The 14,292-nt window shown below is 52.4% G+C and overlaps 1 protein-coding gene across 1 annotated transcript; it reads right to left on the reverse strand.

The window, feature by feature from the left end:
- Positions 1-457: 457 nt before the first annotated feature.
- CCDC177 (coiled-coil domain containing 177) lies at positions 458-9,882 on the reverse strand. Its single transcript, XM_005666330.4, has 2 exons — positions 9,541-9,882; positions 458-8,674 (listed from the first exon to the last, which is right to left on the reverse strand). Exon 2 carries the CDS (start codon positions 8,644-8,646, stop codon positions 6,550-6,552), a length of 2,097 nt encoding a protein of 698 aa, XP_005666387.1. The 5' UTR covers positions 8,647-8,674; positions 9,541-9,882; the 3' UTR covers positions 458-6,549.
- Positions 9,883-14,292: the final 4,410 nt, after the last annotated feature.

Below are 14,292 nucleotides of genomic sequence, written 5' to 3' on the forward strand. Positions count from 1 at the left end.
GAGCACCCCAGGACTGTTGTTCTCCCACATCCTCTTCTACTTGGCTCTGCTAAAGATGCTACCAAAGCATTTGGGTCTGACCAGGACAACAACACACCCTCTTTTTCCCAAGAAAGAGATGCACATTTTAAAGTATTCTGTCATTTTAGTCTTCCCGTAGGGAATCTTAAAATAACATTTCAGGAGTTCCTGTCGTGGCTTAGCAGGTAACGAACCTAACTAGCATCCATGAGGACACAGGATTGATCCCTGGCCTCGCTCAGTGGGTTAAGGATCCAGCGATGCTGTGAGCTGTGGTGTAGGTCGCAGACTTGACTCGGATCCCCGCACTGCTGTGGCTCTGGTGTAGGCCAGCAGCTACATCTCCGATTGGACCCCTGGCCTGGGAACCTCCATGTGCTGCGGGTGTGGCCCTGAAAAGACCAAAAGACAAAAAAAGAAAATAACATTTCATAACTTATTGTCATAAGTCAGTTTTATTGCCAAACATTTGGTAAACTTGTTAATCCCCCCCAACCCCAGACTATGACACATTACTAGGGACCCATTATTCCAGAGCCCCTTCCTTTGGAATGGTTAGGGATTGCCACACAGCAAGGGAAACATACAACTGCCAAGGGCTGCCATCTGAACCCAGGGTCCACCAGCACCACCAGGCTGAAGTTTGGCCTACTCTATTCCTTCCTTTACCACCCTCCCAAGTTCAGAATAACAGTGTCCACAAATGGAGTGCTATTTGCCAGGGCGATGCTGCTTTCTGAGCAGCATATTATTAGCTAATTTAATAATTCCCTACTGAGTAGGATTTACTGTCCCCATTGTACAGATGACAGGAGGGGTCTGTGGAATGGTAGGTAGTGGTTTGAACAAGTCGACAAAGCTTGTTCCTTTGCCAAAACTCTCTGCCTTGAAGGTACGGTGGCCGCATGGACCAGATGTCCAGAACTTTGTAGACATCCGTCCTTCTGTTACACTGATATGTCCCAGATGTCAACATTTTGGCATCCAAATTCCATTTCCCAGTCTTCCTCTCTTACTAAGCAGGAGGAAGAAGTGTAATGGCAGCTTGAAAACCCTTTGCCACCCACGTGGCTCATTGATGGCATTAGGAAATATGGACACCATGCTTACAAGCCAGAGATTGAAGCGCGAAGCAGCCTTGGAGCTGGAGGTAGGCGGAATCACTGGATCCCCACCAAGGGGCAGCTTGTTTTCGCCAGAGCTTATGCTTCTCCGAAAGAATGAGCTGGCTATAGGTCCCCTCACTCTGCAGGAATGCTGATGCTGGGGTGGGTAGGAGAGTGCCATGTGCACGCGGATGTGCACTCAAACACAGGAGCAGAGATGGGTCATCTTTCTGACAGTTCTGTGAATCGTACAAGTGTCTGACCCAAAAACATGCCATCAATACTATACCAGCGATGAGGAAGACAGGCATGAAAATTTCAAATTGGTAGCTCATTTAAACATCACTCTGGTTTTTGATGGATCAGGAAGTAGCAACACTGCACTGAGGACCAGTGTTCCCCCAAAAGAAACCGCCCTCCACTCCTATACCCTAACACCTGCTATTTACCCTCTGTCCCGGCCCCGACTTTTGTGTGAAGCCAAAGCAGAACCAGGGAGAGTACGAGGGGCTGGGAGCAGGTGGGGGTGCGTGGGGCTGGGAGGAGATGCATGTCAAGAGCACCAGAACTCCATGGAACAGAGCTCGTACGCGAGCAGATGAAGGGCTCTTGTGTAAAGAATCACATAACCAAAGCAGGTGATCAGGGATATTAGCGCAGGCGCTGCATCAGATACCCAAAGCCAACGTGTCACATAGGAAGCCTAAACAACATTTCTAGAATGGAGAGCTGTCTGCTGGATCTCGGAAAGCCCCTTTCTGGGCTGTGTCGAGAAATGCCAGATTTCCTTATGATCCTCGGCCAAATGTTTCCTTGGGATGTGTAGGGTGGAGCTGCAGTCCAACAGTGGAGAAAAGGCAAGAATATGCAGAAATCTGGGGGTATCCTTGATCACCTGGAAATCTTAGAGAGGGGGGTATTCTGGTTCACGTAACGATCGTATCGATTTATTCCCAATCGGAAATCTCTTTTTCTTGTGACTTTAAAACTGGAAATGCTTCTGAAGTGTTGAGTTTCTTGTCTCAGCAAGAACAGCTGAACGATGGAGCTGGTACCCTGTTTTGGTGATCTGGGACTCTGCATGGCCCGAGGCTTGGTTCGCTAGGTTGATGATCATTATTTATGCTGCCTCTATTAAAGGCAACACAGGAAACGCCCTTGAAGGTAATTAATGTCTCTCTCTTCACTGTAATTTAAAGCTGATTAAGTACATGACCTTATGAATTTGACCTGATTAATCAAGGATCCTCTGAGGGGAAAAAAACAACAACAGTGGATTGATGACGGTTGGCTGGTGGATGGCATGTCCCCAGGAAACTGAAAAGACTTGGAATGAGCACTTGAAGGACCATCAGGTCTGCCTGTGGTTGGATACCAGGGTAGGAAGGTAATTAAGCCCAAAGGGGAAATAAATGTGTCTGCTTATGCCATTACAGCATAAATGGTCTCCAGGGCCAATGGTCAGGGGGACTTTGGCTCCCCAGCACCAAGAGCAATGCCAGGCACACAGCAAGTACTAATTTGACAAATGAAGGGAGGCCGCCCATTCGGTCCATTCAGATTTCCTCTGGGTACCATTCTTAGTCCACCAACCATCCATTGTCTATCCCTCTCTCCATCCAGTAGTTATGTGCTTCCCATGTATGAGGTGCTAAGCCATGGGCTGCAGGGGACTCAAGAGTAAATAAGATAGAGCCCCTTCTGTGGAATCCATCGTTCCTGTGTTTCAACGAACTTTTTAAAGGAGGAGGGATGAGAAGTAAAGGGCTTTCGCACAAAATGCATTCTCATGTGCTGCCTCACAGACTCTTCGCCTTTGAAAACTCGGGCTTACTGCTCCCATTGAAGACTCACAGTTACAGTTTTCGGGAAGAAAACGTCCATCTTCCTGTCCCGATGCGGTGTAGGCAATAGCCATTGCTGGAGAAGGACCCTGGGCTAGTTTCACCGATGCTTCCATCTGAAATAGTTTTGTCCTGCTTGTTTCCTGGGTAATGAACCAAATGAAAGCATTTCCCAACCCTGCCCATCCCTCCTCATCCCAGTTCATGTTCCCTCTGTTTTGAGCGAGGAGATGTTCTAAGAGGGCAAATGGGAAGGTCTGGGACTATCTCAAGGCTGCATGTCCCTGGACGGTAAGAACTTCCAGCTTGGTGCTCGGAGACAAGTCTGGCCCTTGTGAGAACGTTCCCCCCAGAAGACTTTCCCATCGGTCACCCCCACCACTCCCCACCCTCCAATGTTCCCTTGCTGCGTTTCAGAATAAGAAACACTCCTCCTCTCTGGCATCACTTCAAAAAGAAGACTATAAATAAATGGCACAAAAAAAAGTATCCTGGAACTTGCTCCTCCTCAGAGGGCAACATGACTCCTTCTCCGAGAACACAGAGGTGGCTCTACACGCCAACGGATGGTTGAAACCTGGAAGAACCATTCTTGACTATTTCCAGGTTGGCTTCTGTTTTTGCTTTACGTCTACTTAGCTATATACATTTTTTTAAAAAAAGAATCCCAAAGTGTTTTCCTTTACCCTGTGCTTTTCTCTAAGTGCAGGCCCTTACCCTGTGACATTCAGACCTGGGCCTTCACATCACATATGACATGATGACGTGCAATGTGCTTTTCCAGAACCTTCCTTTCTACATTAGGTCAAGACGGTACATTACACTCTAGGCACAGTACAGTCACATGATCCTTTTTGTTTAGAGTGATTGCACCTGCTGTTCCAAAGTCTTAGAACTGAGAGCACCACTTTGATTCTGATTCATCCTCACAGAGTTTATGTGAGGATAGCAGAAGCAGGATCCCCATTCTACAGATGGGGAAATGAAGGCACAGAGAGGTGATCTACCCAAAGTCACTCAAGACGTCAGCAAACTGACTAAAGGGCCAGGTAAGATCACCTATGTACCTTTCAGTGCCTTATCCAACAACAGAAACAAAAACAGATTGTGTCTTTCTCAAATGAATGCACATCCTTTGGAAGGAAGTAGTTTTTAGATGGAATTTTCTATTAAGGTCTCAAGGGCCTCCTCTCTCAAATCAGGAACCACAAGTCAAGAACCAGCATGGTGTTAACAGTTTAGTTAAATGCCCTTGACTCATAGATAATGTTTCTTCCTAGAGCTCACTGACAATCTGATTGCCAACATGAATACATGAGGAAAAATTCATCCCATTCAAGAAATAAGCCTTGGGAGTTCCCATCGTGGCTCAGGGGAAATGAATCCGACTAGTATCCATGAGGATACGGGTTCAATCCCTGGCCACACTCAGTGGGTTAAGGATCCAGTGTTGCCGTGAGCTGTGGTGTAGGTTGCAGACTTGGCTCAGATCTCACATGGCTGTGGCTGTGGTGTAGGCTGGGAGCTGTAGCTCTGATTTGACTCTCAGCCTGGGAACTTCCATATGCTGCGAGTGCAGCCCTAAAAAGCAAAAAAAAAAAAAAAAAAAAGATAAGAAAAAAAAAGAAATAAGCCTGTCACAGCTCCTTTCTGGGTTCACAGTATCTAAAGTATAACATCTAAGCCCTGCTTCCTTCAACACAAGACTCCTGTACATGTTGACATTTGATTTGGGGTGGGGGGTGGGGGGGAATGTTGACAGAATTTGTGTGTGTGTGTGTGTGTGTGTGTGTAACAGACATTTTAGAGACAATTCTGTCCAGCAGAATATACATGAAATAGGTCTAACATAGTGCTTCTCTACCCTGATTCTTACCTCTTTTTTTTTTTTTTGGTCACTTTTATTTCTTGATCCTGACCTAATGTAAAAAGTAATGTTTCACTTCCTATCTTCCTTGATGAAGGTAGAGACCTGGGGTGGACATGGCTGGGGCTGGTTTTGGCTTCATGGAAGGGAAGCACTCTGAGGATGAAAGTTGCCCGAAGACAACCGAGCAGGACTTTTTGGAGCAGAGAGTAGCCTGGTCTCACGTGTATCTTCCCTCAGAGGCTAAATGACCATCTGTCCATGACGCACTGCCCCCTTCCTATGCCAGAAATCCATATTCCCAGAAACAAACTAGGCCAACAGCAGCCCTCCTGCCTCCCAACTCCAGGTCAAGAAAGGCACAAAGAAGACCAACAAATAATACTGAGGCGGTGCTTTGGATCCGGGAGACCTTGAGGTACCAGGAGGAGAGTACTGATGGCCCCATCTGGCCCATGGAGGAGGTGAGGCACGGAGAGCCTGACTAAGGACTTTCAGTCGGAGGTGAGAGGGAACCAGGAATGAAAGGGGGAAGTTCTCTTTTTCCTCACGTGGGGAAGGAGAGGAGAGGGTATGCTGCCAGCTGCCAACTGCCAATGATAGTGAGCGCGACCCTTACAGCAAAAGGGCAACTCCAGCTCTCTTGCTACTCCAGGAAAGTAATTTCCCTCCTAGCAGGTGCAAAGATTCCTTCACAGAGGGAATCAAGCTCTCCGGGGCCCACTCTTGGGAATGTATCCAGGGCTGGAGATTGAGGCAGAATTGGCCTGGGCAGGCACATAAGGTAGCACTGCTTCTTAAGGCATGGCTGCTGTCTGCGAGGAGGGGGCCTCACTCTGGGAGGTGGGCATCAGCTGCCGCCTCCCCTGAAAGTACCCTGCAAGAAAGCACAATCGTGTGGAACACTGCTGCCTAAGGAACCCGCTTCCCCAGGGGGTTAGGGGCTTCCACTAAAGCTAAACAGCATCACCAACCCAACGATTTCTTGTATCACTTGGGAGAGTAAGTGGTGGGGGTGGGGGCGGGAAGGTGGACTCAAATTGATCATTATTTGCAGATGATTGTCTAACTAGAAAAACCTACTGAAAAACTACCAGGACTAAGACCAGAATTTGCGCAAGTGGCAGACTAAAAGTCTAGCATACAAAAATCAATAGCTTTGGGGTCACTTGCATGTGGCCTAATACCTTGGAAGAGCTGTGCTTTTCTGCGAGGCCTCCGAGCTTTCTTCAACTTGTCATTTGAAAAGATGGAGGCGAGCCAAGGAGATGCTTCCCCCACTGCAAGTGTGGGACAGTCACCTAGACACCAGTATGCGAAAGGTGCCTGGGGTGATTGCTGCACGAGGGGGCAATCACCTCTGCACTCGCTCCTTGGGAGCCCTACTCCAGTCTCCACGAGCCCTTTTCTCCCAGCTCTTTTCTTTTCTAACTCAACAGACATACTGGGAGCCTTGGCAAGGGTCGGTGCGGGAGCTGCCAAGGGTGGATGTGGTCAAAGATTGTGCTGTGTCATTGCCAAACAGTTTTTTAAAACAAAGGCGGCGGTCTGACACGTCTGGCACGTCGGTCCTCTCATGGCCTCATTGATCGGAAGGCTGCTGACGCCACCGTGCTGCGCCCCGACTGTGGACTCCCACGGTCTGGTCAAAGTGGCCAAAAGGGGCCCTGCGGGGGCTGAGAGTGGCAATCTGGCCAGCGCAAGGTGGCGGTCATTTACGGTCCAGGCTGGCATGCAGCTGGGCCTCTCGCACCATGCGATCGAAAGAGCGCGTGTTGGTCTCCTGGCGCACCTTCTCGCGCACGTGGAAGGAGGCCCGAGCTGTGGAGCGGGCGCTCTCCAGCGCGCTGCGCCTCTCGCGAGACAGCTGCTCACTGCGTTCCAGCTTGCGCCCGATGGCTTGGATCAGCTCTCTCCGGCGGCAGTCTTCGTCCCTCTCCACCTTCTCCTTGTTGGCGCGCTGGGCCCGCTCCTTTTCCAGCCGGCTCTGGCCAACACGCCTTGCCTTCTGCTGCACAGCCTCCTCAGCCGCCTGCGTCGCATGCTGCAGCCGCCGCTCGCCCGCCCGGGCCAGCGCCTCCAGGTGAGCCTGATGCTCCCGCTCTTTGCGCTCCGCTGCCTCCTTGGCCCGCCGGCCCTGTAGTTCCTCCCGACGGGCCCGCTCACGCAGCTCCCGGGTGCGCTGCTCCACCAGCTGCTCGTAGTTCTCCTGCGCACGGCCCAAGCTGGCCTCCAGGGAGCTCCGCAGGCCCTCTCGCTCTTCGCGCTCTTGCCGGGCCCGGCCTTGCAGCAGCGCCTCGTGGCGCGCGCGCTCGGCTCGGCTCAGTTCCCGCTTCTCGCGTTGAAGCTGGCCCTCCTGCCGCTGTTTGGCGCGGGCTGCGCGCTGGGCGCGCTCCCTGCGGACCTGCTCGGACCGCTCGCGCCCTTCCTGCAGGCCCTCCTCCCTCTGCTTCAGGTTCTGCTCCTGTTGCAGCTTGCGCAGCCGGTCCTCCTGGGCAGCGCGCTCCACCCGCTCCCGCCGTAGGAGCCCCTGGCGTTCCGCCAGTTCCCGCCGCCTCTCCTCGCTGCGCTCACACTGCCGCTGCCGCCGCCTTGCCTCCTCGCGCTCTTCGCGGCCCCGGCGGCCGCGCCGTTCCTCCACCTGCGCTGCCCAGGCCCGGCGGCCCTGCTCCAGGGCGCGCTGCTTCTCGCGCTCCTCGCGCTCCCGCCGCTGCTCCGCGCGGACGCGCTGCCTCTCCCACTGGCCGTGGGCCGCGGCGCGCTGCTCCAGCAACAGGCGCTCCTCCTGGTGCCGCGCCAGCATCAGCGCCGCGATCTTCCGGTCGCGCTCCGGCACCCCGCGCAGACCCCGCTCCGCACGCACTTGGCGCACGATGCGCTCCACGTGCTGTGCTGTCTGCGGCGAGTGGCTCAGGTCGCCGAGGCTGAAGCTTCGGCCAGTGAGTGGAACCAAGGCCAAGGCGGACGGGCGGCCCAGCGGGTTGGGAGCAGAGGACGCCGACCCCGCGGGGCAGCTGTTCCGGGCCGAGGCCCGCGGCGGCCAGTGCAGCTCCCGCAGGCTCTCCCCGCTATAGGACGATGATGACGCGCCGGACTCCGAGCTGAGGGCGCCCTCCCGGCGGCGAGACAGGGAGTCTAGTGAGTGGCTCTTTCTACCTGCCCGCGACCCTGTGGGCGGAGGTTGCGGCCGGGCCGGGGACGGGCTGGAGGAGGCCTTGCGAGCGGCGCGCGGTGCGGGCGAGGCCGGGAGGCTGGCGCTGCTGCAGCTGCTGCTGCTGCCCGCGCTGGGGGCCGGGGCCGCGGTGGTCGCGGGGCCCAACGGCGTGAAGAGGCGCCGCTTCTCCTCGCGCACGATACGCTCACGCTCAGCCCGGCACTGCTGCAGCTTGGCGCGCCGCTCCGCCTCGTATGCCTCATACAGGCCGGTGGCCACCCGCATAGAGCGGCCCGGGGCCTCGCGCACCAGGTCCGCCAGGGCCCGTGGCAGCAGCTCCACGGGTTTAACGGCGCAGCGGGCGCAGGCCTCTAGCGAGCGAGGGCTGGTCAGCACGTAGCGGCTGCCCTCGGCCTCCGGACAGTCAAAGTTGAAGAGATCGAGGTGCAGCAGCGGGGACTGCTCCCGCCGCCCACCTTCTGCTGCGCCTGGAACTTCAGCTTTTCGGGGCACCGCCGCGGAGGCCGTGGTCGAGGAGGCCGCGGGCTGCTGGGCGCCCTGGGAGTCGGGGGGCACGGACGCGGCGGCTTCATCCCCTCCTGGGCCTCCAGGCTCGGCTTCCGCCTTCTCCTCTTCAGGCACGGGATCCACCATGGCTGAACCCCGTCCTTCTGTGGAGTCTCTGGGGATGACACGGGAGGTTCATCGAAGAATATGTTTGAGAGCAATTTCCCCCTACCCATTCACATTCATCCCCCCCATCCATTTAATCCGCTTTGGGATTAGGCTCAGAGGCCCGGTGGAATGTAAATCGGTAATACCGATGCCCTGAAAACCCTAGCGGGAGGGACGATACTGGTGCACAGAGAGCAGCCTCAGTCTTTCAGCCCCGGAGTGCGGGGCGGAGGCCTGTGGCCAGGCTCCCCGGGTCGTCTAGCCCACTGGATGCCATCTCCTTCCTGTTGCAAGTTACAATGAAAAGATCGAGGTGCAGGCAGTAGCAGGGAGGCTTTGGAGGATTCCCCGGGAGGATTAGCGTATTTGTTTGCAGTTTAGGCGGGCGACCGGGGATGCAGCTTTGCAGGAACAAAAAGGGAAGAGGTCTGTTCATCCCCAAAGTACACTGCTGTGAGGACCCCATTTGCCTAGGGAAGAAGTTTATGGTTGATTTCCCTTTGCCAAAGGAGACTCAGGCGCGGGCCCAGGGATGGTGGAAAGGCGGGGAGAAATGCCTCAATCCCCAAGGACCTCTCCGGGAGGGGTGATCAATTCTTGCTCCTGCCTCTTGGGCCGGGCTTGCTAGGTGCTGTGCCCGCCTTCCTCTGTCCTCCCCACCGGGTGTTTGCTGGGGATGGAGAAGGCGCCTGGGTCCTCCCAGATGCACCCGATCCTAATTCCGTGCTGAAAGCGTCATTCACCCCAGTCTAGGCTCGGACACCTGCCCCCAGATGCCCTCCGAATCCCCTCTTCCCTCCGCATCTCAGCGCAGTGGGCTCCTGGATCTCAGCGAGCCTGGCGGCTCCTGGGTCCCCGGGCCAGTTTGCTTACCGCACGTCCCGGGCTGGGCCCCGCGCCGTGGGCTTTTGTTTGCAGCTCGCCACTTTCCCTTGCGCCTCTTCAGCCTCTTCAGTCCCTGCGCCGGCGGGGTCGGATTACGGCCGGCAGCAGCCGCAATAGGAACCCCAGCTGCCACCGCCGCCACCGCCACTGTCTCTCCATGGGGCTCGCGCACACCCCAGACGCTACCTACACGTGGGGCAAGTGGGGGGGGGGTGCGACAAGGTCTCCCTAAAATAACACAGCTCTGCTCCCTTCCTTCACATTGATTCTTAAAAAAGGAAGCCAGCCGGGTTCCATCGCTGCTGCATCCATCACCGCCTCTCCAATCATGAAGGTACCGCAGGTCTTTCGGCTCCCCTGGCGCCTCCTGGTGGACGCTCGAGGATGTTGATTTGTTTGCTTAGAGGGCGAAGAAGGGAAGTTAGAAAAAAATTATGTATTTTTCTCTCTTTCAGCAAGACATCCTATTTTTCCAGCACCTTGTGAAGGAATAGAGCAGCTTGTTTCTCAAGGGGGCACTGAGAAGTAAACAAACTTGATAGCGAATAATTGGATAGAAATATGGCTCCTGATCCAAACCATGGCTTTATTTTTTTAAAAAGAAAAAACAAGGACATTCACATAGGTTTGAGGCAGACAGAAGATTACCTAGTGTTTAATGCAACATTTTAGGACTTCCTGGTTCCAGATAACACAAATTAAAGCCAACCAGTGCCAGCTAATGGATGCTATTTTGCAACACCTCCTCCCCACCTCTTTTCCATTTTGAGTGGTAGTGGCCACAGCAGACAGATGGAAGGAGAACTTGAGAGAGGGGTGGGTGGGAGGTGACATTAGAGAGCATGGTGACTCTATTGTTAATAACCTTGACATTGTCAGAAAGGCACTGAGGAGCAAGTGAAAGGCTTAAATAAGCAGGGAAATGATAGGATTTGGTTTATACTTTAGGAATGTAGCTCTGGCAACAATGGGGTAAGGGCTTTAGAAGGCCCAAAGGGGAGTTCCCGTCATGGTGCAGTGGAAACGAATCTGACTAGGAACGTCGAGGTTGCGAGGTTGCGGGTTTGACCCCTGGCTTCACTCAGTAGATTAAGGATGTCGTGGTGCAGCAGAAATGAATCTGACTAGGAACCATGAGGTTGCCAGTTCAATCCCTGGCCTCACTCAGTGGGTTAAGGATCCAGTGTTGATGTGAGCTGTGGTGTAGTTCAAAGACGCAGCTCGGATCCTGTGTTGGTATGGCTCACATCTCACATGGCTGTGGCTGTGGTGTAGGCCAGCAGCTGTCCTTCTGATTGGACCCCTAACCTGGGAACCTCCATATGCCGCAGGAGTGGCCCTAGAAATGGCAAAAAAAAAAAAAAAGTAGTCCAGAATAAAAGCCTTTACAAGATATGCAGAAATGCCATGAATTGCTCTCAGTAGAGAAAAGGAGCAATTGGTCGGATGGCTAGTAGGAGCTGGGGCTGGACTTTGGACCTGGCTCTGTCTGATCCTGAAGTGGGTCCCATGTATTGTATTTCCACACCAAGCCGAACGTCTGGAGAGATGTGGATTCATAAGGAGATAAGCGAGATGGGGCAAGTCAACCGCTCCACACCTCTCAACCTCGATGTTCCCTTCTTTACGCAGGATCCCATTGGTGGTCTGCCTCTAAGATTGGTAATGTCTGCTATGTAAATGTCGTCTTTGTCATTTAATAGAGACCATAATAGCTACCTTTCAGAATTGTTGTCAGAATTGGAAAGGCTGTATTCAGAGTACCTTGACCAATGCGTTTCAGTAAACAGTGATACAGTAATTTCTACTTATTTTGATAAAGCTCATCTTAGAGGTATGATCAGAATCAATAAGGACACTTCTGTATTGGGAGCAGGATTTTCAGGGAAAGCCCAATAAACATTTCACCCTTGATTAAAAAGTGATTCTTGGGAGTTCCTGTTGTGGTGCCACGGAAATGAATCTGACTAGCATCCATGAGGACACAGGTTTGATCCCTGGGTCCCAAAGGCCCCATCTCCAAACATCATTGCCTTGGGAGTTAGGGTTTCAAAATATGGATTTTTTTGGGGGGGGGGGACACTAAGTCCATAACACTTATCAATCTGGACAGAAAATTACAACATAGGCAACGATCTCCATTTAAGTTTCTTCTTCTCAGCCTCCACCGCCCACCTCAGCTCTGCGCACTTGTGCTCCTCCCCCTTCTCAGTGTAATCCCATTCGCAGAACAGAGATGATTCACTCTCAAGTTCTAAGTCAGGAGTTGCTAAATTATGATCTATAGGTCTAATCCACTGGCTGTTTTTGTAAATCAAGTTTATTTGCTGACTTATTGTCTGCACCGCTTTTTATGCAACAGTGGCAAAATTGAACAGTTTGACAGAGACTGTATGACTCAGAAAGCTTAAAATATTTACCATCAGGCTCTTCTTTACAGAAAAAGCTTGACAAGACCTATTTTAATGGCTGATAACAGCTTGTGCCAGTTATCAATGTACAGCCTTGCACCTCTCAATTCGCCCGTCACGGCTTGCTCTGGGATAGTGGTCTGTAAGAATTTTCTACGTGACCATGAGCACACGGCTATGGTTGGCCAGTAGAGGGACCTGCAGGGATGTTGCAGGAGGAAGGGGGCGGCTCTTTCTGATCCCTGCGTGCTGTGCTTTTGGCTTTTTCTTTCTCCTGTTCCATAGTGCATCGTGCAGGTGCTGGGAGTGTGCTGTGGTCCCCCACTCCAGCTGCATGCTCAGAGCAATCCCTTGGTGACTTGGCGCCCCGGCCCAAGGCTGGTGACTGCTTTCCCGTGCCTTCCTGAGGTGGACACCATGAGCTCTCACCTCTGCACCTGTACCCTTGAAGATTGTTTTCTGTTCCCCCAGCAATTGCCAAGTGGCCCCTTGCCCCAGAATTCTCTGGCACCCAGGGGACTGCAAGCACACCCTCTCTAATGAGGTCTGAACCCCAACCTTGAGGAAGAGGCTCCCCCTCCCAAGCTGTCTTTCTTTGAGTTCTCTTCCCTCAGCCTTAGGGAACCTATTTTTTTTTTTTTTTTTCTTAATGGCATATGCACTTCCATATGCACCCACAGCGTGCGGAAGTCCCCAGGTCAGGGATTGAATCTGAGCCACAGCTGTGTCTATGCCCAGATCCTTTAACCCACTGCACTGGGCTGGGGATTGAACCTGTCTCTCCTTGGCAACCAGAGCTGCTGCAGTTGGATGCTTTTTTTTTTTTGTATTTTGTCTTTTTAGGGCTACATTCGAGGCATATAGAGGTTCCCAGGCTAGAGGGTCTAAGCGGAGCTACAGCTGCCGGCCTACACCACAGCCACAGCAACAGCAGATCCGAGCCACCTGTGTGACCTACACCGCAGCTCACGGCAACCCCGGATTCCTAACCCACTGAGCAAGACCACAGATCAAACCCACATCCTCATGGGTCCTAGTCAAATTCATTTCTGCTGTGCCATGACAGGAACTCCTGCAGTTGGATTCTTAACCCCCACTTACCACAGCGGGAATTCCAGCCTTAGGGAACCTTTGAGCATTCTCTGTATATCTTTACATTTACTCTGTTTTCATAGCCTAATACCTCTTTATGTTAAGCTTCTTCTGTTTCAATTACTGGGTGGTTTCCGTCTCCTGGTTATACCCAGAGCAATAGCCATATAAAGTGTAACCATTCCCAGTTCTTGAGACTAAAGCCTTAAGAAGAAATGTATGACACAGACCAGCAGGTAAAGGTAGTGCCTGTCCAACATAAAGTGTTTTACTTCTTATTTTATTGAAATCACATATGTTCATTTGAGTGGGAAATTAGAAAATAAGAAGGAAAAAAAAATGACCTGTAGCTAAATAATCACCAAAGCCCACCAGCTTGCTTACATAGCTTGGTGTGTAGGTGGCAGGGACCTAGAAGCTGTGGGCAGACAAGTCTGTGTTGGTGGCTGCTTGCAACTGCTTAGGGTGTGATACCTACTGAACCCCCTGCTGAATGTGTCATCGAATGCATTGGGGAATGGGGTCTTATTTGTACTATTTGCCTGCTCTAGTGCCATGAAATCGGCCTTATGGAAATACTTGGACCATTAGGCCACTTGGATGAATCTTTTTTTTTTTTTTTTTTTTTTTTTTTTTTGTCTTTTTGCCTTTTCTAGGGCCGCTTCCCGCAACATATGGAGGTTCCCAGACTAGGGGTCGAATCGGAGCTGTAGCCACTGGCCTACACCAGGGCTACAGCAACACGGGATCCAAGCCTGCAACCTACAGCACAGCTCACGGCAATGCCGGGTCCTTAACCCACTGAGCAAGGCCATGGATCGAACCTGAAACCAGATGGTTCCTAGTCGGAGTCGTTAACCACTGCGCCGCGATGGGAACTCCTTGGATGAATCTTTTGAGTTAAGTGTCTTAAGCAGGTGATGGTCATGTTTGAGAACTGCTCTGCGGGACAGGAGAGATGAATCTGCACTACACTGTGGAGGTGTGTCAGCAAGGAAATCTAGAGGGGGGTCTTACAACTAATCTAGTGGGGTTTTCTCTCACTCCTAGAAGGGCCACACTTTGTTCCATTTTGTACGACCCTGGAGAGGTGGCCTGAGTCCTGAGTACGGCCGTGGGCATTCTCAGTGTAAAACGCGTATGGATCTGCTCAGAAGAGTGGGCTGTTGCTTAGGAGCCAGACTTGTTTCCACTCTTTTGCTGGGTCGTCTGTCTCTGGCATGAAGCCACCTGCCTA

The sequence above is a fragment of the Sus scrofa genome, chromosome 7 (genome assembly GCF_054392235.1).
Source record: "Sus scrofa isolate SSC_HxYL_T2T_F1_AM1 chromosome 7, Sscrofa_HxYL_maternal_Yorkshire_Landrace_v2.0, whole genome shotgun sequence".
Classification (NCBI taxonomy): Eukaryota; Metazoa; Chordata; class Mammalia; order Artiodactyla; family Suidae; genus Sus; species Sus scrofa.